Below are 24,333 nucleotides of genomic sequence, written 5' to 3'. Positions count from 1 at the left end.
GTTGCTCATAATTGTTCTGGCAAGAACTGAAATCTTTAGCAGCTGTAACATATATTGATGCTTCAGTTACATGGTTTGTTAGTGTCTTCTCCAATTGTCGTCCTTGTAACTCTCTGATTTTTTAAACAATTGGTGTTAATGCTAATTCTTTAGTGCTATATAGGTTTCTTGTATTTGCAGTTGTTGATTTGACAGCTTAATCAAAAGATTTGATACTTAAGAGTTTAGAAAACAGACTTTAGTTTCATTAAACCATGCAACATTATAGTGGAAGCAGAGGAGACGTTATCAGGTCTATTTCAATTTTATGAAGAAATGGAGGAACTCTTTCTTTAAGGGTGCTGTTTTCAGTCAAAAGCATAAGCCTGGATATTTAAATTGAGGCTATTAAGTAAACATTATTTGTTCTAAGTATACACTGTACTTAGCACAACAAGGTGCTCCTGAGAACAAATAACAGTCACTCTAGAAATGAGTGTTTCACATTGCTTTTTGGTTCAAATTCCACTGGCCATTCTTGTAGACTTTAGTCAGTTTTAAAATGGGACTTCTCTGGAATAAGGAACATATGTTATATCATAGAAACAGAACTCTGGAAAACTTGTAAGTTATTCCCAAAGAATGAGACATAACCTCTGTGGCTGTTAATTTTGGACTTCCCTGATGGTTGGAGATGATGTGTGTGTGAGGATCAGAGACTTAGGCCTTGATTAACTTAGCTCATCATGATCAGTTCTACCAAAGAGAGTGACTGATTCATATTATCATAGATGATATCACACAACCTGATTTAGGACTATATATTTATTACAATCCTTCTCAGTAATATAGTCCCTGTTTGAAAAAATCAAATAAAAAATGCAAAAATAATCTTAAAATGTCTTTTAAGGATTAATTTCAAAATCTTCCTGGTCCTGCATGTCTTTACTGTAACAGTTATGGAAGAAGCTGCTAATTAGCTTCAAAACGCATCTTACTGCTACTGAAATGGAATAATACCTTCTGAGGGAATCTCTTAGTGAGACTTCTCATCTAAAAGTGCTGATTTTTTGTTAGAATTAGAAATATTTTGTTAATTTCTTATTGGGAATTTTTAAAAGTACACCAGAACAGAAGTTACAGCTCCCAGTTACGAAGGCCTAATGAATTATTAACTCACAACATCTTTCTCTGTATCTACAACACTTTTTCTATCTAGAATATTGAATTTGCTATTTCACTTGGGATCTCCAGAGGATAACTGCAGCCAGTATCGTTCCTGCTGAACATGACTATTTTTACTTAACATTGGCTGCCTGACCATGCTTTTCTAGAAAGTGTGCCAGATCGATGATCAGTGGCAGCAATAAGTCACTCAGATGTGGCTGTAGTTGTTGCTGAACTGGTGGTGGCAATAACAAGCCAGTTCTTGACATCAAGGAGAGAATACAGAATATGGTATATCAACACTGATTAGTTCAACAACTGATACCCTTTGTGGACTTCTCATTTTAGACTTGAGTTTTGTGAGAGCAGGCCCAGAAGTAAATTGACACACCTTCCTTGTGTGGCACTGGCAACAGTCCAATGGATAAAGAGAAGCTAAAGTGCACAAGAGGACTTGATGTGCTGGCTGCAGGTTATTCACAGGTACATGTAGCCATGCTTGCAATAGCAGAGGTGATTGATTGACAGTGATTAGTAGAATAACTAACGCAAATCCAGTTCTCTGAAGATGCCCAGAAAATTAGGGACTTCTGCTACTAGTAGCTGAGCCCAAATACTCCTGGTAGACAAGAATGGAATGTTGAAGCACCAATACTTTTCCAAGCCGTTTCAATGAAGACTAATCTTGGTCTCACAGTCACAAGAAGTATAGCTTCTTGAGGTGATAGGGTCAACCTTACCACAAGGATCTTTCAATTGGAGGATCACCTTCTAGGAAGGAAATGTGAATGTGTGAAGTGTTAAAATGTAGTACATTTTAATACCGTTACTGGAGAGAAATAGAGTGAAGAAAACTAGGTCATACCATAAGATGGATTCTGCATGGTCCTCTGCTTTGGAGTTAGGCTCTACCTTCCAAGCACTTGTACACTCTGATCACTTTATTGTAGATGTCCTTGCATCATATGTATTCATAGAAAAACATTGGCAGAGGGAACAGGACCCATGGAATGACACTTCAGAATGAGTCTTTTGATGGAGGCAGTCACATCTATTAAAAGGAGCAGCTGGTTTTGTTTTGTGGAAGCCACAAAAGGTGGCTGACTACTTACTGCCTTGATCTTGGTGGGTGTTCAAGGGGCAGCAAAGGTTTTTTGGATAATGACTGGAGCAGTTTACAGAAATGCTAAGAAGGTACAGTGAGGCTAATACATTTTTTTTATTCCCCTCCTAACTTATATTATGATAGGGAACTGAGACTCTAATTTATTAATCAAGCCAGTGAGTAGATTAATTGAGAGGAAGAGTGAATTTTCCCATGGAGCTTCCTTAATTCCTATCTAATTTAGGGAAAAATAGCAGACCAATTTAAAAAAGGCATGTTTTGATCAAAGAGCAGCAGAAGGTTTGAAACCATTAAATGGGATCTTGAAATCCAGTATCTGTGGAGAATGGAGAAACAGACCATTATTGAAGTAATTAAAATCTTCTGATTATTTTGTTTCAGATCTGTGTATTAAATGCATACAATAAATTGGAAGGGATGTCAAGATGACATCTAGTACAAACCACAGCTCAAATAAGGTATTTTTTGATCATGTTACTCAGGGATCTCTCCCATTGAGTCTTGAACTCAAGGTTGAGTCTCATCCTCAAAGGACAGGGAGTTCCAATCATCTCTGTACAGCCTGTTCCAGTATTTGATCACTCTCATGGTAAACATTTTTACTTAATATCTAATCAGAATATCTCATAGTCCAACTTCTGTTCTGTTGCCTCTTCAACTTTTGTTGGGCACCTCCAAGAAGAGTCTGGCCCTGTATTTTCTGTATTCTCTGATCACATGGTTGTAGATAGCAATAAAGTCTCCCTGAGACTTTTTTTGCTACAATTTGAGCATGCCCTGTTACCTGAGGCTGTGCTTAAATATCCTGACCAGTCTGGGGCCTCTGAACTTGCTTCTCATATTTGGGAAAGCCAAAAGGAAGTAAGGGTAACAGGAAGTCTCACATTGATAGGCCTAATTTGAGGTTTCTTCAAGTGTGAAAATTATAAAAAGGCCAGGCATTTGTGTTTCTCTTTAGTTCTTAATCTCTTAGCAAATGTGTCTTTTGAAAACATAGAGCTGGACCTTTTTTAGGAATCAGTGACAGTGTAACCCAAAACTACAGCAAGAGTTATGAAAAAAAGTAGTTTTATACTGCAGCATTTGAGAGAAGAGAGCTGAGTTTACCTGAGGAGAATGTCATTGTACATTTTTTGCATGTCCATGGGTCCACTTGCACAAGAGCATTTGCATGCATGTTTAAACTTGAAGTCTTAGAGGCTCTTTTTGTTCAGTACGGAGTCAAGCATTTGGCAGGAAAATTAGTCTTGAGAAATACTACTGTAAATGTGGCTAATTAGGCTAATTATTTATGAAATATGACTGATTAGCAAATGGAGGCAAACCTGCCAAATCAGTGGAAGATGCTGGGCAAAGGAGTGGGTACAAATGCAGGGGAGAGAAAAATGTTTGTGTGTATTCTATGTCCTCTGCCATTCTTCCATGTCAAAAGGTGATTTTTTTTTTTTTTTTTTTGCACTAATCCTGATATCTAGAAGGTGCTCTTTCCACAGAGATTCCTGTATTACTAACATTCACATTGGTTTGTGTACTTCAACAGAGGTACAACCTGTCTTTTAAGTGATCTGAACAACTGTGTTATACTGTGTGTTATACTAATGGTACTTCATCAGTTTAAAGATTTACTCTTCTATAGGGATGGTGTTACTAGAGTGTGTGCCAGTTAGCCTGAAATCACCCCAGGGTACTTTAAGGTTAGACTAAATAAAGAATTTACAAATATGGAAATACAGGTATCACAGTTACAAATTTACAACGGTATCTGAGAGGATTCTTCATGTTCTCTTCTAGTTAAGACACACATTTAACCCTCGCCTAAAGTGTCAGTTCTTGTGCAAAGCTTATGCTGTCAGGTTGGGGAAGCAGGCTTGCTTTTATAAGCAGTCTTATTTAGTCATTCAGTCATTTAGTTTCATTCAGATACTCTCTCTTTAACCATACCATTCCCATATCTCTCCTCCAAGGTATCCTACTCCCAGATTTAAGGAGGTTGTTTCAGCACTTGTTTTCTCAAACTGTCCTCTGGCAACTAGAAGTAAGTTGTACAACAGTTGTCTTACCTTGCTGGGCAATGCTGAAATTTTGTGCTCAGCTTTCACATCTTGAATCTCATAACAAAAACTCATCAGTTTTGTTAATATCCCCATATAAATGGGGTGTGTGGCTCATTTCTGACTATTTTTGGGAACTCAGGCATGATAATTGATCATTTTGAAGACAGCTCACCCTTAAGATAATCTCAATAGATACAAAGCTGTCTTCCTTCTGAAAACTTTCCAAGTTTTCTTGCTGGGCCATTTTCAGAATGCTAACTCATGGTGATCAATCACTCCATTGAATTTGTCTTTGATATAAACACAACAAATTAACATGGACATGGGATGCTAAGCTACGGTTTTGCATTTTGGAGCTCATTCTTGTGTGAAGCTAGATCCATGAGAACTGATCTGTTAAGATGTTGTGTTTGTGATTAAGCATGGAATGTTGCTTAATTTGAAATGATAGTATCATTGCTTTTCTACCAGTGAACGTCTTTGTTCATAAGTGGTTAACATTTTGTATAGGAAAGCAGAGAAACATCTTTTTTTCTTCTGTTTTTGTGCCTCGGTGAAAACATCTGCTAACTCTATGAAACATCAGTATTTGCTAATAACTTTTGAGTTTGTCCAGAGTACTCAGGTATTTTGGCCCATTTTATGTATGTAGTAAGTCATTTATTCTGTATGAGTTGGGCACAATTATTTAGTCTTATCCTCTCCCATCTTAGAGATTGAAAGATTGAAAAATGCACAAGCTAGTTATATTACCGTATTTCTGCTACTCCTTCATGAAAGGGTACATTTCTACATGTTTTTTTCTAATGTCAAATTGAAAAAGCAGATGGTGCCCCATTTTGATGTCAGGAAATTCAGTCTGTACATCTGGGGACTGAAATTTAGTATTTCAGTTGACGCAATAATCTGCATTTAATCCCAGACTCTTACTCTGCCCCAGAAGAGCAATGAAAGGGGAGAACTTTCTGTATCTATACTAGACTGGATGGTAGTATGTCATTCACTCATTTGGGAAGCTTTGTACCCAGTCTAGTCAGGACTAGGATCTGAGAGAGCAGCGTCAGTCAAGAGAGAGCTTTTAGAAATCTTAACGCTTAATAATTTCCAGTTTTTCTAGCATTGAAATATTGGCCAAATGTGGATGGAGTTTCAGAAAGGCAGTTTTGTGACACACAGTTTCAGCTCCTTGCCAGATTCAAAGTTCCTGCACCAAACTCCTAATCTGCTACTGCAAAAAGGGTTTCTTTTTTCTAGAAATGTTTAAGGATGGAAAAGCAAAAATTTCTTTCCAGTTAGCACAGATACTTCCAAATTTTTCTCTCTGACCTCACAATTGAAATGCAAAATTTCCACCTGAAAGGGATAAAATCTGATAGTATCAGAAACAGCTGTAAATCAAATATTAAAATTTAAGGCATCAGAATACTTTCCCCAAAGCCATGCTGATATCCCAGCCTGATTTTTTCTCTTGATTATACAGATAATTTCAAAGTATGTCATAGATATTTTCACACAAAGTATGGGTAAAACTAAAGATACATTTAAATGTTATAAATTAATAAATGTATGTGTGGACTAATAGTATTCCACAGTTCCCTGTTTGGAATAAGAACTATTTTAAACAAATGTTCTCAGATTTTCTACTTACATTCGACATGTGAAAGCAGAAGCTTCCCTGTCAACAGTAAACCCAACCTGAAACATAAATCTGGAATTAAGAATCTTGGGTCCAGCCTTTTGGTGCCATGGCTGGTTTTGGCAAGTTATTTGGGGGTGGGGGAAACAAAAAAACCAAACAAGAATATATCTTCATATCAACTTATAAAACTTTAAATGTTAAAAACTCTCAATAACAGGGTGAAGCGCTTATCTCTACTAAGAGCCTAAGGAATTTTTAAGCATATCTCGTGCTTAGCCTAGTGGTATCAAGGGCTTTAAGATTTTTTTTTTTTCTTTTTTTTTCAGAGATTTATAAAGCAGTGGGGTAGATGGTGCTGTTCTCCAGCTGTCTATCTTGAGGAGTTTCCTCACTGGACTAAACACAACATAATTTCTGTGTAATGTTACAGTGGAATCTTGGAAAAACATAATGTTCCTCCTGTTATGTGCAATAGATTCTTCTTTAATTGCAGCAGCTAAAAAAAGTCTCTATCTTTATAGCTGTGGAACCAAAGCGACGAAGTTTATGGTCTCTCACTGTCAGCAGGTTTATGGAAAATTTATAGTATATGTTCTAAGTTTACCATTTTTGTTGGAATACTTACTAAAACTAGTGCTGAAAAAAGCTCATTGTAGGATTAGGAGTTTTTCTATCTTTAAAGATTCCTATAATTTGAATAGTCTTTGTGTAGTGTGTTTACTTTCATCTCCTTTTCCCTCAATCTGCTATTTTATCTTCTCCAGAACCAAGAATCTGTCCAGTTGTTTCTTCCTTCAATTTTTTTTCTATAAACTGGTTTTTTTTTAACCATTCCCAGCTAGCTTTCAAGACTTTTAGTTAACAGAAAATTCCTGTGGCACTGGAAACCCCAAAACTTTCTTTTAGTTATTTAGATAAGTTAGAGTAATATTTCCTATAATTTTCGTTGTCTATTCCTTTTTTTTTTATGTTTCTGAGTCCATTTTGCTGGTACCCCACTATTTGCAATCAGTGGAAGGAGGCTACTACTCTTATTTTTTTAAAGATGTTTTCCAGTTTTGAAGTGAAAATATGTTCATGTTGTCTGTTATGGTAAGAATCCTGAATTTGATTCAGTACCCTTCTGTTTGTAGCTGTTAAAGGTTTTGAACTGATAGTCCAACTGAGCCAAACTGCACTATGCATGGATCTGGTAGTTTAGTCTGATCACTCTAGCTGTTTTTCACCCCCCAAAAAAGAGACAGAAATGTAGAAATTAAATGTAGAAATTAGAAACACACTGTTCATCAATGGATTGAAACAAGCATAATTTGCTTTTAGAAACATACCTAAATATACCTCAGCTGCAAATAATGTTAATTAAACCACAGAGCAACAGAAATGTGATTTACTTTTAATGTTACTACATTCAGTATTTTACTAGTGTAATTTAGCGTAAATTCCTTACTCTGGAAAATCTGAGTTGGACATTGGAACGACGGCATATCTAGAAAATGAAAATAGAAAGGTTGCAATTTTAAAAAGGGGAACATAGGATTTAATTGGTCACTTCCATTCACTTAATCTATTAGTTTCTCATTTCCATGAGAAGGATAGTGTCTAAACGTTCAGTGTTTCAGAAACTCATCCCTGACTCAGTGTCCCTAAAAATCACTGTGTATGAAGAAGCAATTTCTGCTTTGACCTTCCTTGTCAACATGTCTGAAGTAATCTTCAGTCATAGTGGACTGTCCTCTCCAGTTTCTTCAGTATTAATTGCCATTCTTCCTTTCCTTCCTGTTTCTTCCCTATTTTAGCATATGGATACATATCATACATCCATAAATCTAGATGGATCAAAACCAGTGTTATTATTTATATATTTTCCAACTTCAGAAATACAGTCAATAAACAATCTATACCTGATATAAATTTAGCAGATCTTCAGACTTTGTAGAACCAGTTTCTCTCTATTTTTATGGATGTCTGAGGAGGGCTGGGATAGATTTCTTCCTCGTGTAGTATATGCTTGGTAACTCCAAAACAATATTAGGCCTTTAAGATGAGAGAAATATGTAGGCCAGCTTGGTTGCAGTTGAATACACATTAGTGGAGAAATTACCATATCTGAAAAGGTAGATTTCCCATTTTCTAAGTATTTTTGAACACTTCTTAGTTTGCTTCTGGCACTGGAAATGAACATGCTGGAGCCAAAACACGTTTTTATTTACTGTCTGTCATTACTATGTGTGATTTTCTTAAAAATACATGGTTGTCCTGGTTTTGGTGCAGGCCCTTTTGTATAAGATGTGCATATTTTTAAAGGCATACATGAAGTGGTATTTAGCGAAACCAAGTTTTTGCATAGACTTCATGTCCACTGGTAAAAACTAACAGATATTATTGCTATATCCACACATTTCCATACTGTGCTCATAACATGCAGAATCTGACATGTAATAGATCAGAGTAATAAAACTGGTTGGTGGACTAGGTTCTGGCCTTTAAGCACAAAGACCAGCTTTTAGAAACTTAGGTATCGTTTCTCTGGGGGGTGAGCTCACAAGCAGAGGCACCTAACGCCGTCTCCAAAGCGGAGTGAATCTGCAGTATGTGTTACTTTGGAGCAAGCAGGATAGTCAAGACAAGAAAAATAACTCCCTCTGATAATCTGGTGCATTTCACAGCTTTTTTTTTTTTTTTTTTGGTAACTAAAAATCCCACACGTAGTGTGCAGAATCAAAAATTGATTTTATGTAGTATACACAAATAAAAAATTCACTTTCTTCCTGGGATTGAGATTGACTAACTGCCCCACCCCAGCCTCACCCTTGCTCTCTTGTTCTCCTTCCGCAGAAAGAGTGAGCCAAACATTACGGGATACTCTCACAGGGATCACCAGCCAACCTCTAAGACCTTGTTGGTGGCACTCACATTATTTCTTCTGAAATGTGTACCAGGCCATGTGCTGCAGGGATAATGGCACCTATCTATTGCTGAGCCCACAGAGGGTGCAGGACTGTGACTTTCCACTCAGGCTTGTGAAAAGCTGCTCATAGTGTCCCTAGTGTAAATGGTATGGAACACAAGTGATAGTGCTTTTACTTAACCTGACTGTGTGTTTTAATGCTATTTGCATATGGTGGAAATTTAAAATATTTCTCTCCCTAAAAATATAATACCCTCCCAAAATAATTAATGAGGTTTTTAAAAACTGCAAGTAAGGAGCACTGAGGCTGTACAGGATGAACTGAGAAGTCAACTCTCTGTGTGCACACTTACATCTTCTGTCTTCTTGCATAGCTTTTATGCCGGAGCATTTTATTACCTGTCAGTGTAGTGATTTTAAAATAGTGTACACCTTGGATAATGCTTTAAATAAAAGTTTAAAGTCCATATTGTAGCACGATATAGACGCGAATACTTCTTACGACAGGCAGGTTCACAATGATTCTCAGATTATGCGGTTTAATACGAGATAATGCTTTTCCTGTGTATTACTGAAGCACGAAATGAAATCCATGAGAGCGACTGACCTTAAACTCATAACTGCCACTCATTTCAGTCTGTGTAGCCCCGAGACTGGCTGCTGAGAGCTGTGCTTGCTCGCTGGTTTGTGAGGCTCTGCAGATACACGTTCGCCCACTCTATGCAAACATGCACACACACTCTTTTTTTTCTCTCACACTGTCTGGCATATTTTCGTAATAACTCTTAGAAGACTTTCTGAACTGCTGGGTATGATTGTCTCATTATTATTTTTTTTTTTTAAACTGGGAACATGTTTAGTCCACTGTTGTTTAAACAAGCTTATCTCTTTGATCAAAGTCTACAATCTGAAATTTGAACGGGGTAGAGAGGGTGGCTGGGTGGGTGAGGAAATCTATCAAGTACATTATCTGTGTGTGTGCTGCTGTCTTAGTTGTGTGCCTGCCGAAGTACAAATGTATATTGTTTCAGAATAATCTTGCAAATATAAGTAACTTTGGCTGGTTTAGTAGAAGTTCTGAAAACATAGTATTATTACTAAAATAAACCTGTTTTAAGTAAACTTTTCTTGAAGCTATTAGTGACCTTCAAAATCAATTTTTCAGTTTCTTGGTTTTTTTGAGGGTTGAGCCGAGTAACGGTAGAGTTGTTTAAGTATAGTGTAGGCTTTGCTGGTATTCAGAGCTTACTGACCGGAGCCGATATATTAATGCATTTAGGGTTGGCATTAACCTATTTCACTGACAAGCACAGACCACAGCAATAAAGCTAGAGAGCTTGAAACAGTTTCTGGAGGCTTTCATTTAGCTGGTTCAGGAGAACTGGTTTGTGCAAAGTTAAAATTATATGGAATGAGATTGCAAGATAAAGCATGCATGCCACACCTTTTCATTATGTTCTCTCTCTCTCTCTTTTATTTTTCTTCCTAAATATAACTGTGCGAGGCATTTCACTTTATTTTAAAGCTGATCCAATTTGATTATTTTAGATTACTTGGTTTTCCAATATGATTTGAAAATTCAGGTTTGCTGACCTTTTGTTCACAAGACTAGGAAAAGGAATGTCCTGTATTCAATTCATGTGTCATGCAATCAAATATTTTTTTTTCTAACTTTTAGGATCTTCCTGTGGCAAAGTCTGAATTATGCTTTTTTTCATCATTTTATAACCTAAAAAGAAGCAGACAGAAATTTCTATGCTTATCTATAGTTTTTCCTTCATTTTTAATGTTACTTTTACACTCTAGTAACTTCAAGTTGCTATTACTGATGAAAGTTTGTTATAAACCTTTTCTTGTACATAGATATCAGGCACCCTTTAATTTTGGTTTTATTGACTGAGCCTGGTTACACACACATGCACATACACACACAGATGCACATGCTTACACACACAGAGAGAGATGTACACCCTTGCGCGCACAGACACACACACACACACACATTCTGCTTTGCCCTATCTCAGTTACAGCATAGTCCTACCCAGGGTCATTACAATGTACACATTACATATTTCAAGCAAACATGAAAATGAATCAAACAGGAGGACAGATAAGCACAGATAGATTGGAGCCTGCTGAGGAAATAAAAGGCAGTAATCTGCCTGACCACTGGACTATTCTTCCTGCTTGGATTTAAGTGTCCTTTCCCGTTAGTTGCTGCGGAGCGCTGCCTACCCTGAAGTGAAAAAATTAAACAACTAGTAAGAATGAAGTAACATTCAGTGGGACAATTATTTGGTATAACTCCAAAACTAATTGTTTCTGAAGTGATGTTTAAACCAACGTCGGCACAAGGCAAGAGTTCCTGGCTCGTGGCCAGCGCCTTATAATGCATATTAGCACAGATGAGGAGTTCCTAAAAGTTAGAGAGAAGGAGAGAGAGGGAGGGAGGGAGAGAGAGAATGTGCGTTTTCAGTGCTCACTCTGCGTTTGTTTGTATCCTCCTCCTTGCCGAGGTTAGAAGAATACCTGTGTAGTGCTGCTTTATTATGATTTCTGCTGAGCCTCAGAATAGGTTCTGGTATTTTTTTTAGGTGGACTGCCAGCTGCCGATCTTGCTGTTGACAGTAAAAGCAGATATGTCTGTTGCTCACTGCCACTAGCACTGACCATGACCCTTCACACCAAAACCTCTGGAGTTACCCTGCTGCACCAGATTCAAGGCACTGAACTGGAGACACTGGGCAGACCTCAGCTGAAGATTCCCCTGGAAAGATCGCTCAGCGACATGTACGTGGAGAGCAACAAGACAGGAGTTTTTAACTACCCAGAAGGGGCCACTTACGATTTTGGTACTACGGCTCCAGTGTACAGCTCTACTACTCTCAGTTATGCCCCCACTTCTGAATCTTTTGGGTCCAGCAGTCTGGCAGGATTTCACTCTCTGAACAATGTCCCACCAAGCCCGGTGGTGTTCTTGCAAACGGCACCCCAGCTCTCACCCTTCATCCATCATCACAGCCAACAGGTACCCTACTACCTTGAAAATGAACAAGGCAGTTTTGGGATGAGGGAAGCTGCTCCTCCAGCCTTCTACAGGTAAATGCTACACATATTTTTTCTTTCTTCTTTAAGCTGAAGAACTGAGAAAATTAGAATGTGAAAATCTCTATGCCCTAATATTTTCTTTTTGTGTAAAGGTCCATGTGATTTAATTGAATCATCCACTATATCTAGATCATAAAAATACCATAGAATAAAACAAGACTGTAATTCACAGCTCGCCGTAAGCTGTAAATTTTGAAAACTGTACATAAATCAGAAACAAGTGGGATAATGAGTATAAGTGTTTCCTGGGAAGACATGAAATCATAACTGATTAAAGAATGGCAAACTACCTCCCTGTTGCAATATATTAGAATCACTGTCTGAAGTATACTGAAAAGACTTCCACCATTACACATTTCTGTGTGTGAATGGTTGTTTGTTCAGCTCTTAGCTGGTAGTATTTTTCTCCTCTGGCTTCCTTTACAGTGTGAGAAGTAGCTTATGTAGGAAGTAGTTCAGAAGCACAATATCCTTCCTAATCAAACTGTTAGAGCTGACTCTGTGACAGTATTTCAGTCAGTGACCACCTTCATGAGTTCTCTTAAGAGCTGTGTACATATTAAACTGCATTTTTCATTGAAGGGTGATATATGCTAACCACAAATCTGGTATGCTGCATTTCAAAATATAAAATTGTGGTGTTTGTTTGTTTGTTTGTTTTTTTTAATTTTTATTCCTCAGTAGAAGCTTTTGTTGTTGTTGTCTGAAATAGAGGGGTAAAATTGTCTTTGAAGGGGGGAATAATTTTCCTTGATTTAAATTGTCAGTTGTGAAAACATTTACATAATTTCTGAAGTAAATGGTTGAAATATTGATAGAACTGTTGCTGACAAGAAAATGTATTCGTACACACCAATACCCACACTGTTAATGTTTGTGCAGTGTTAATAGCATAGTTTTGCGTCAGCTTATTATACAGGGCTTCAGTGAAGCAAAGTGAACAGTTAGATGTATTTGTTTTTCCTAAATTCTGTCTGTATCTGTTTGTTTGGGAGATACAGGTGAATTTTCTAGAAATTTAATGACTCTGAAAAAATAAAAGGAATTTATTCTTTCCTTGTCAAGGACCAGACTCTGCCAGACTCATTTGCACAATATAACATGTTGCTGGGATCAACACTGTATGTACTTAAAGATGGTCTAACCCAGCGTGAGTAAGAATCTGGTAGCAGAATGTAGTGTAAAAAAAACAGATTAAGTGATTGTGCTTTTCACAAATGATTAATCGTTTTTGAGGACAAGATGGACTGAAGACTGGTGAAATGACAGGCAACGATTATGTCAGACTGTCCAGTACAGTGTTCTGTTAAATGAATTGGTTCAAACAAAATGCTTTTTACTGCAACCAAACACAATACCTCTACGAAGAGTGGCTACATGTCAGAGTGTAAAGATCTTGTATGATTACCACTGACTTGAAACTGCACTTTGTACTAGATTAAAGGTGGTGGGGTTTTTTTACATTAACATCCAGTGCAAACCTATGGCAAAAAGTGTGTAAGTGGCCTTAGATATGTAAACAGTGGAGTGGTGGGTTTGTGAAATTGAAATACACAGGCAGAAAATGAACTATAGTTGTGGTATTTTACTTCAGGAGCAATGAAAAGCAAGAACCACTTGGGAATAGAAGTTAAACTGTGGAAATAATGTCAGTTTGTTTTTAAACAGTGATTGGAGGTGGGACGCTTCAGAATAAAATTAATGTACCTTTTTAGTTTAACTACTGGAGCAAATATGTAAGGCCAGTGCTGGATTCTTCATTTCCTGACATTTCTGATCAAGGGTGGGTGGCTGCCTTGGAGATGTGTTTTAGTAATATGTAATTGATGGGCCTTAATGTTGCTGTAATTAAGTGAAATTCTGATCTGATATGCAGGTGGTTTATCTGCATACAGTGTTATACAAATGATTGAATGGCCTCTTCCAACTGTAATTCTGTAAAATATATCTTATATGGTAATAAGAAATGTTTATCAACATGCTTGCTATGATTATCTTTTGTTAACGTGCATAATACTGTTGGAACTAAAATGATAAAGTAATTGCTTTTCTTCTTTTGATTTTTGCAAGATTGTATTTACAATGTTTTCCTCCACACAACATTAAATATTGGGTCTTTATTCTTGTGTTTTGGAACAAATCCAATTGCCAATAGTCTGTGAAAATAATTTGAATAGGTGTTCAGTGCCTGGGAAATAATTAAATATCTAATCATGGGGTTTAAGAATAAGATCTTTAAAAATATTGTAATGCGTGAATTTCCAATTTGCTTTATTCATTTGGCTAATCTCATTGGTTTCAACTGGATTATGGGAGGAAAGAGGGCATGGGGCAGTGTAGACTGGCAATAAATTGATATTGGAGATTAGAAGATGTCCAGCTACCAAAATGGTGTGTTTCTGGAACAACCTACCAGTAGGAGTGGTGGAGGGAAAAATTCTTAAACCAAAAGCCCTAACAAAATTTAAAATGAATCACGATCAGTTTACGATATGGCTGCCTGCTTCTAGAATAAGTAATGTTACCTAAAACCCAGAAGGACTCCTCTGCAGTCCTTATTTACCTTTGTGTGTAAAAGAATTGTGCTGTTTTGCTTGTAAGATGGAAATATTTGTATTGCATCATCCTATTATATTATGGATTGGAGATGCAAATAATGCATTCTGTTCTACAAACAACTAGGATAATAAATAATCATAGGATGGAGCTGAAATTACATTCTCTGAATACTTGGATAAAATGTTAAAAATCTTCAGTAACAAAGCTCAAAACTTACTGTATATGATAAGGAAAGCATCTAATGTCATTTGGCTTTGTTAATAAGTATTAAAAATCATGCTGACTATAGCCACATGTGTATTAATTCTGAAGTTATATTTGATTACTTTCAAATTGTGTTTGCTTTTCCAAAAGGCTTTGTCTCTTACTGCAGGATAATGACAGACCTATATCTAGCTGAAGACCATAAAAATACACATAAAAAAAGAACCATTTTGTAAAGTATACAAAAAACATACCAATCGTCTTCTTTCTGGAGTTCCTACATCATGGGACATCAGAATTTGAGAAAAGAGAAGGAACTTAATTAGTTCAAATTGTGCTGTCTCTAAATAGGCTCCTTTCATGTCTGACCTTGCGGCTGTTTTTATAGGGAGCCAAACTAAAATACCTTTCCCTTATCTTACAGTGTCAGTATCTTCCAGCAAGAGGGAGAAGGCATAGCGCTAGTTATGTTTTTAATTCTCTTCGAATGTAACATGTACTTTTTCTCAATCACTTTTATGTCTGTTTCTTTTTCTTGTTTGTTTTTTTAATTAAATGCTGACTAGTAGTTTATTATTACAGGAAATCCTGTATTCATAGATATTAGGGTAAACAAAATATTTCTTTTGTTCTTAACTATTAAATTTGGGTTCGGGCCATTTCCATTTATTTCCCTGTGCTATTTGGCAAGGTTTTTTTTCATTCATGGAAAAACCAAGATGCCTTTCAGTAGATGATTTACCTCGGCAAATTCCTATAAGCAACAGCAAAGATTAATCCTTTTTGTTCTGGCAGTGTGTGAGGTTCCAGTGTCATCCCACTGAGTCTACACTTCTCAGATCTGAAGTAAAATCATGCCTGCATTTCGGGCTATCCATAGCCTGTGCTTAGAGCTGCTTCCAAATTTGGCCAAAACCCATGTAAAAATGAATTGTGACTCCCAGCTACCTGACGATGGGGTTGTCTGTCAGTCTGTAGTGGGTAATAGAGGCAGAGCATATCAGTGCACAAACAGAAATATCGGTCAAAAAATCATTCACTGCTCCCTCACTTTTAGTAGCTAGTTTATGAGTATCTTCTAGTGTCTCAGGCTCTGGGTTTAGGTTAATATAATAAAGTATTTATTTAGCTTTAGTCTCAATTATCATACTGAAATTGACAATGAAACATTTTAAACTTGCTGTTCCAGTCAATACGATCACAGCTTTAATATTTAGTGCTTGCTTAAATTGAGAAAGATAAAAATGTAGATTGATCCTCCTTCCTCTGTAATTCATAAATGCTTCAGTCTGAAAAACAATTACTTAACCTAATATGGGGGGAGGTTCCACCTGATTTGTTATGACTGTTTCTAGCTGTTCATGTTGGGTTCTAAACAAAGAGGATTTTTCCAAATTTTGAAATAAAAAGAATGTTGGAATAAATGCAAAATTCAAAGATTTTTTTTTTTTTTTTTAATGTACTATAAGGGATTCCATAACATGAAGAAGTACTATATAATGTAGCACATTTTGTTGTATATTTTTCTTTAAAACATCAATCTGTTCTGAGGTCCTCTCTTGAACAGTTCGAGTGCTCAGGCAGCTGCTTGAACACCAGGAGTGTTCCTGTTTTCAGAGGTTCTGCTGGTATCTCTGACAACTATACAGAAATAGATGACTGTAATGAAAGAGACAAGAAAACATGGAGTTATCCTAGTTCATGGAAATATTCTAAAGATAAACCTGTTAAATATTCTGAGATACTCACACATTACAATTATGAGGGACTTGTATAAACCAGCTTTGCTGTTTCTGCAGCTCTTCTTAGAGAAAGTGCTGATGTGGCTCCTGCTGTATGTGTGCTTGCACCATGAAGTCATCAGCCCATATTGCTGAGGAGTACATGTGTTCTGTGCCTGTGTATGCCCGTGAATAAGGCCAGGCAGTAGTGGAAAGGGGTAAAGGAGCTGTTGTGCATCTTCATTATTTACTTTCTGGCAAAGCAGAGAGATGGATCTCACTTGATCTCTCTGAGCTTCCTTTTCAAAGTTTTTTTGTTATTGAAGAAAAGTTCGTTCACTTTTTTAACAGATGTATTTTTTGCATAAACCACAGGCCCAGGAAGTGCTCCATGCACCAAATCCTTTCCATGTGGATTTAAAACTTGTGGATAAAAACAAGTGGATGGGGCTCATCTGGTTAAATGTGGACACCTCAGTCTTTATTCAGTTTTCTGCTCCTTAGGCATCTGGTGCCATTTGAGAGGCTGTCAGGTCAGATAGGTTTGGCAGATATGACACAGGACCTACTGTGTAGCTATGCCTTTTGGAGTAGGAGGTAGGTGTTCGTGAGCTTCATCACCTAAAACACTTCAAATGGCATGTGACACGGACAACAGCATCAAACCTTCAAATGGATGCCCTTCTTAGTCTGTGGAGACACAGAAGCATTGTGAACACACAGTTTCTGAGGTACTTGATGGAAAAAGACCATGTGCATTAGGCTCTAAAAGTGCAAGTTTATCTTTCTATGCTATAAAAGATGGCTAAAGGGACTCATTCTAGTACAGATATCTACTGGATGAAGATGGATGCCTGTTGATGTCCAAAGTCACGTGAAATTAATCCCATCTGTACGTCTCCTGTTTCTAAGGTGTCAAAGCAGTCACCATCTGCAATCTCCTTCCAGATAGGCACTGCAATATGTCGAGAGGAAGATGAGGAATTGACTGTGTGTCATTGGCCTTGATCAGTCTTGCCCTGAGGCTAATGAAACAACAGACACTGCTGGCCGTATCTGCTCTGATAGGGAAAGCATTAGTTGCTGGCACTAGTTCCTTCAGCAAATGCAAAGTGAGCAACCAGTGCCAGCATTTTTTATTTAACCAACAAAAAAGCCTGACCAGAGCTAAGGCACAGCTCCAAACAAACACTGAGGAGAAGACTCCTGCAACTAAAGTGTGTCTGCTTCTAGCAAACTGAGATTTTGGTAATTTTGATAAGTTGATACTGTTGCTAGTGAAACACTAAAAGTAATCATGAGCTCCCTGATCAGTCTGAAGGGAGTTTTCTCTTATGTATTTGGGCATCAGAACTGAGCTTAGAGTGGAAATATAGAATCCTTCAACACTCTCATTTAAAGTGTTGCTTTCACTGCGTTTTTTATGGATGTTGTTTGTAAAATTTACTGGACAGAGAGAAGTCACATTTGAAGCTGCACGCTGTCCCTATGTATTTGTGTGGCCTTTCCCGTGAACTACAAGAGGTCATAATTTGCCATAGCTCATGAGGAACCCTGATCAGTGTGACACTGGGCAAGGCAAGGCATTTCTGCTTTTCTGCCAAGCCCAGATTCCAGTTGCTGGGAGCATTCTTACATCATCCGAATCAAAATATTTCTTCTTCTGTTGCAAGACTATGTACATGTGAGATACTGTTTGCCAGATTTAGTTTGTCACATACTTACAGTGATGCTTGTTACAGTCAAGACAATAAAAAATCTGAGAGATAATATTCTTCCTTGACAAGATATTGATAACAATACTGGATTCAGGAATCATCTGGCTGTTTTATTTTAACCTTTTACTAGAAAAAGGAAATATGGTTCTCAGAAAACACAAAGCTTAAATGTGACTATCCTAAACATAAATCCTATTTGATAGATGTACGTAACAATTGCAGTCGTCTTCCAACCATTTCAGTGACTTAACTAATGACACAACAGGCAGCGTCTATATAAATAAGATACCTCCTTTTCCCTCACTGCATGGAAGCCATGAGTAAAAGTAAAAAAGAACAGTAAAAGTTGAAAGTCAGAAGTAACTCAGACAACTTCTTAAACAAGCAGTTGGCAACTAACCATGAACAGCCGTGAGTGGAACCACTTCCCATCCCGTGGGTGGAATTTCCGCCTGCAATGACCGTTCATGCCTGCAGTCCATCTTGAATTGGACAACATGGGTGGAATACATCGTCTTCTGTTTCCACAGGCTGCAGTCTTATAGGACTGCCAGCTGTCAAAATCTGCCTCCCCAGGACCCAGACAGCAGCCTCTGTGTGGAGCAGCTGCTGAATGCTATGGGGGAGAGCCTTCTTCTCACTTTGACAATGACACACCAGTGAGCATTTAGGCAGCACTGGGCTGCATTTAATGCACATGCATTTCACTTCCCATTCATAAGCTGTGCAAGTAAGCAGTGTATTTTTCTGTTTTGATCACCTTATCCAAATAAGGAGACTGCTTTTAACTGATTTTCTAGGGAAAAAGCTGTATTTCTTCTTTGAAGAATTTTTTTAGTCTTTCATCAATCTACAGTGCAAATGTCCAATTTGATTGCTACTTCCAGTCTTCCCTCCCTCTTATTTTATTACTCACTATAATGCAGGAACACTGCTTTGATCACTGCAGACCACTTCAATACTGATTTGTGTCGCTAAGACATGACTATGGGAAACTTTCTAGGATGCTACAAAGGGGGCACCAAAGCTAGGAAGAAAGGGGAAGGAAAATTTACTGCAACATGGGAAAAGCCTTATCTCGTGCTAAATAAAAACAGTTAGGAAGATGCTGTGCAGAAAGCAACAGCTGAAGAAGAAGATGCAGCATAAAACTTAGGCCCCAAATCTTAAATCACAACACTGGGAAACTCTTAATATGCTTTCCAGGTAGCTTGCATTGTGGTCTTTACAAATAGCCCTGTTAAAATTGCAGTAGATAATGCCTGCTGATTTATTTCTATTTCCCTCATTTTTTACCCACTTAAATGTAATTCAGGTTTGTGAGACAAGATCTATTCATCCATAAATCCATGAAAAATTTTCCAGTTTTTGAATTTTTTTTTTTTCCTTTCCAGCTTATCTGTACACAGATGGAGGCTGAGAAGGTTCTAACTCTATAAACCATCACTTAATTCTACTATGGAAGACAAATACCACTAAATCTGATCTTTGGCAAAAATAATATGTCACATAATCCCTTGTCATCTGTGTTTTCAGTTTATAAATCTAATAAGCATTCTTAAAACATTTGTTTTGCTGAGAAATCTTGATCAAGCGGTATCTATTTTTTATTCAGTATCTTGTAGGAGCTGGTGTCTGAAGAAAATTAATTCAAATAAGTGTTCCCTGTTTTGGTTATTAGTTACAACTTGAACTTGACTGTAAGATCCTTGTTTCAAATGACGTATCACAGAATCCTTGTATCCAGGAAACTGTTAGCGGTGGTAAAGAATACTATGGCTGAGGGTGTGCACCAAATCCAGATAAGGGGGGCTCATATGCCAAACAACAGCTTTGTCTTTTTGTTTCCATTCTGCAGTAAAATGAGACTCCTCCTTCAGCAAAACTGATAAACGTATGATAAAAATGTAGATGTTGCCAGTATATGATCCACAGTAGCACATTTATTACCTTGCAATAATTTTGCAAGGTTTGGGTTATTTAACACATATCGGCTGAAAGGTATTTATAGCTTTGTCTTGCCATGCTGTGGGAAATACAATCCCAATTTTCATTTACAAGGGTATCAATAAGAGATAAAGCATGCAAATCCTGGAAATGATAGTTGAGCAGAATATTAAAAATCTGAGACCATTCTAATTAGGTTCATGGAGAAAGGTGGTGAGACAGAAACTCATTAAAGATAACATAGCTGAAAGTTTTAATGGCAGCAATACCAGAACCTGTACAATTGTAAGAGGCTTGTATTAAGAATATCTCCTAGGCATACTGCGGCTTAAGAAATCAAACATTGCTAAAGCAGGTTACACATGGGTAATTTAAATTACTATTGCTATTTCTCCTTGATCCAAGCAATAAAAAACCCAAACAAAGTAGAAATAAATCTGGTTTTGCAGAGAAGCTTTTAAACACCTTGGAGCAAAACTCCACTTTATTTAACAACAGTTCTGGTAACATTGCTTATTATTAAGTCTGTCAAGGTGCGTCCCTTTTTATCGTTACTTATGCTATCCAGCTTTGGCTCATCTTTTCAGTGTTAGATGATTGTCTCAGGTAATATTTTTTAACATTTTGACAAAAAAGGGCTCAACTTTCTAAATACCATGAAGGGAAAATAAAATTATTCTATACTCATGCAAAAAACCTTGAAACCTTTTCATTGAACAATGTAGACACTTCTGTATTATAGATGTAGCTCTGATAATTAGTAGTGTGGGGATGCTCTTAAATTATGTTTATTTTTGTTTGATTTTCTCCAGAAAACCTACTTGAATTTAAGCTACAAACTCTTGAAACATTTCACTATTCACAGTGGGAATTTGTTTGCATTTGATAGCTGAATTATGTGAAATTCCATGTCTCATGCATGCTGTATGTTCTCAGTGATTATATTTTGACTTGTTTGCAAAAGCATCCTTCTCTGAGAAAACCTATGGCTTTTGAATAGGACTTTGCAGTTATTACTGTGAGCTAAGTTACTGAGAGATGAGCATCACAGAGTAATGTAAGTTTGAAGGAGATTATCTGTTTCATATCAGGGGTAACTTAAAGGTTAGATCAGGTTACTCAGGCTCTTATCCAGTTGAGTTTTGTAAATATCAAGGAACGGAGACTCCAAATCCCTACAGGACAACCAGTTACAGTGCTGAGTGACTATAGCTGTGGAAAACTTTTCCCTAATGTATAATCACAATATTCTTTGCCCAAAGTTGTATCAGATGTCTCTCATCCTTTCACAGTCTGCCTCCCTCTGTTTCCCATTATATCATTGAACACAGCAGTCAATTCCTGCCTTAGCCTTCTCTTCTGAAGACTAAACAAATTCAGTTCTCTGAGCATGTCCTCGTATGTTTTTGTTCCAGCCCACTCCCCATCTTGGTGGCTGTCCACTGGAGTTGCTGTGGTTTGTCAGACTGTTTTCAGCTTGAAAGCCTCAAACTGGAAGCAGCCTTGCAAGTGCCAAGGCGAGGGTAGCAAGCTCTGCTCTAAGTCTCCTGTCTGTATTTAATTTAGCCCAGGATGTGTTCGGCTTTCCTTGCTGCTGGGGCACGCTGCTGACTTGGGTTTGCCTTGTCCACCAGGATCCGCAGGTCATTCTTTGCAGAGCTGCTTTCCAGCCTCTTTTGTATTTCTGCAGGAGGTTATTCCACCACAGGTGCATGGCTCTGCCTTTGCCAGTGTTGAACTTTCTGAGGTTCCTGTTGGGCCCTTTCTCCAGCCTGTTGAGATCCCTCTGATTAGCAGCTTTGCTTTGCAGCATATCCATTCTGTGATGGATATGGTACCCTGAATTTCACTCTTTATCTCCAGCTCAGTCATCTGAGGGACTGAGACTTGGACTAGGGACAGGGGCTATAAACACAACTGAAAAAGCACAAGTGCGTGTTTCAGAGCATGGGGAAGTAAGAAGGCTGACACAGAGGAACAGGGAATATGGAGGTGAGACTATGTAGAACAATCTTCCTCACAAAAAAAAGTGCAACTCTTGCATTTTATTTCTGTCCATTATAGATTTACTCAGATTATAATGGATTAGCCTGGCTGTTGGTTCCTTCAGTAGCCGAAGTGGCAGAGGTCAGTGCTGTAGATGTGAGCTTCCATTGCTCCTGAATCAGGACTCAAGGAAAACCTGTTTTGGGTGTTGATTGTTTAATTTCTTTAAAACCCTGATATTTCTCAAGCACATATGGAAAATACAGTAAAGTAACATCAATAAGATCATAACATCAGCCTTCCCAAAGCCAAAACATGCCAGAGCTAAATTTGTAGGCATATGTATTTCTCTCTTTCTGCCTAATGTCCTAACATGTGAAATGAAGATAGTACTGCTTTACCACACAGAGCCCCTAGGAATTCATTGGTGTCTGTGAAGTGCCCAACTGTTGTAACACAAAGTGCTACTGAAAGTCACATGTGGAAAATCGACAAGACTGGTTTTGGAGCAGATATGAATAAGAAAGAAGCCATGAGGTAACATGTGAGCAAGGGTGAAAACATCCAAAATATTGGGTAGGTGGTCAGTTGACAATTGTGGAAATAAACAATGGTTTTAGTAAACACAGTATCTGAAATCGAACAAAAATGGTTTACGGGCTTGTTAAACACATACTAGGCATTTTTCTCAGAAAAAACCCCATATTTCCATTTCAGTCCTTAAATGGAATTGTATGCTCAGCTACCTTGCATTCACTTATTTCATAGGTAGATAAGTGTTGACTGCACAGAAGCAAGGAGTTGATGCACCAGTTTTTTATGTTCTCTAATTTGTTTCTGACATGGAAACTGAGATATGACCCTCTGTTCACTGTATTCCGTACTTAAGGTGAAGGATTTTGCTGGTTTCATTTCAGCAAAGCATAGAAGATATTACTCTTCAGAGGGAGAGATGTGTTTCAGTACAAAAATCAGTACAGAAGCAAATATTAAATGCTGCCTGTACTACTATTTTTTTTTAAAGCATTTAAGAAAATTTCATAGGCCAAGACTGCCTTTTCATCGAAATCTAAAACATTGCTGAATGGCTAGCACCAGTTTCTTGATTATTTATTAGATGGCAGCATTAGATATTAATAGCTTCAAGCTGTTTTCATGTATGACCCGTTTTCTGACTCATACATGCCTTGTTTCCTTTCTCTCTAATTCGCTTTATTGTCAACAAATGTGGATCTGTCTGGAAAAGGCAAGCAACCTGAAAGCGGCATTGCTTAAGAGACTGGCCTTGCTTCTGCAACTTACAGGTCATTTCAGAACTAAAACCCAGGAAGGCAGAGCAAAATGAGTTGTCTTGCTTATAACAGGGGAGATATGGTAAGAAATAAGCGAGAACAGGTCTCCAACAGCTTCACTTCAGGTCCTCTGAGGAGAGCCATATTTAAGTCACATAGCAGCCTAAAATGAATGAAGTCTGGAGGTGGTCTTCGTAGGGCAAACCTGATACCAGATTACTTGGGGAAAGTCTCCTTGTCCCAGATAAATTACTCAGGTCTGTGTCTGCTGACTACTTAGTACTTTTCTGATGACACTAAGGGGCAAATTTTAAAAAATAAGGACAAAGGCTGTGTCTTATGGCCAATTCTGCATCTCAGCTTCAAACCAGAGTTTTCATTGTAACTTTATCTCTCTCAAGAGGTTCAAGACTGTTTTTGTGAGAACTGAGACTCTTAAAAAGTAATGTTAGGCATATGTTAGTCCAACTAAAATATGCCAAATAGAAACAAAAAAATATGGGTCTAATGGAAAGTAAGTAAACTATATCAGAGTTTGATAAATCTGAAATCACTGACATCACCGTACATCTCAGTCATCTCAGCTTAGTCAAAGAATGGAGGTTTTATGTAATGCATACTGTGAATAATTACATGGGAATCACTGCAGTAATGTTTGGAATGGGAAATTTGCAATTGGGAAATGAATGGAGTGTGCTGTCCAGGTTTTTTTTCTGTGTTATGCTCTACGCTAAAATTGTCATGGGGAACAATTAATTAAAGAGCTACTCTTATTCCTTAGATTCCCATGTTGGTACTATCAGCATTCTGAAGCTCATTTCTTTGCCTGTTTAATCCTTGGATGTTCTGACAATGTGAGGTGCTGCGTTCCTGTGGTTAGACAAATGCACAGCTGCTGTATAGAAAGAACAAGTCATGTACAGGA

General features: G+C 37.6%; 1 protein-coding gene across 1 annotated transcript in view; it reads left to right on the top strand.

Annotated features, from left to right (window-relative positions):
- Nucleotides 1-24,333, top strand: part of ESR1 (estrogen receptor 1) — a gene marked incomplete at its 3' end in the record, with an annotated part of 182,101 nt that overhangs the window by 62,644 nt on the left and 95,124 nt on the right. The window contains exon 2 of the mRNA XM_080341081.1: nt 11,468-11,972. Within this exon, the coding sequence (XP_080197207.1) occupies nt 11,545-11,972 (428 nt within the window). The 5' untranslated portion in view covers nt 11,468-11,544. The remainder of the gene's footprint in view (nt 1-11,467; nt 11,973-24,333) is intronic.

This window comes from Nesoenas mayeri (assembly GCF_963082525.1).
Source record: "Nesoenas mayeri genome assembly, chromosome: 3".
In the NCBI taxonomy this organism is placed as follows: Eukaryota; Metazoa; Chordata; class Aves; order Columbiformes; family Columbidae; genus Nesoenas; species Nesoenas mayeri.
Note: the sequence above shows the minus strand (reverse complement) of the source record. Positions and strands in the feature narration are given on the sequence as shown.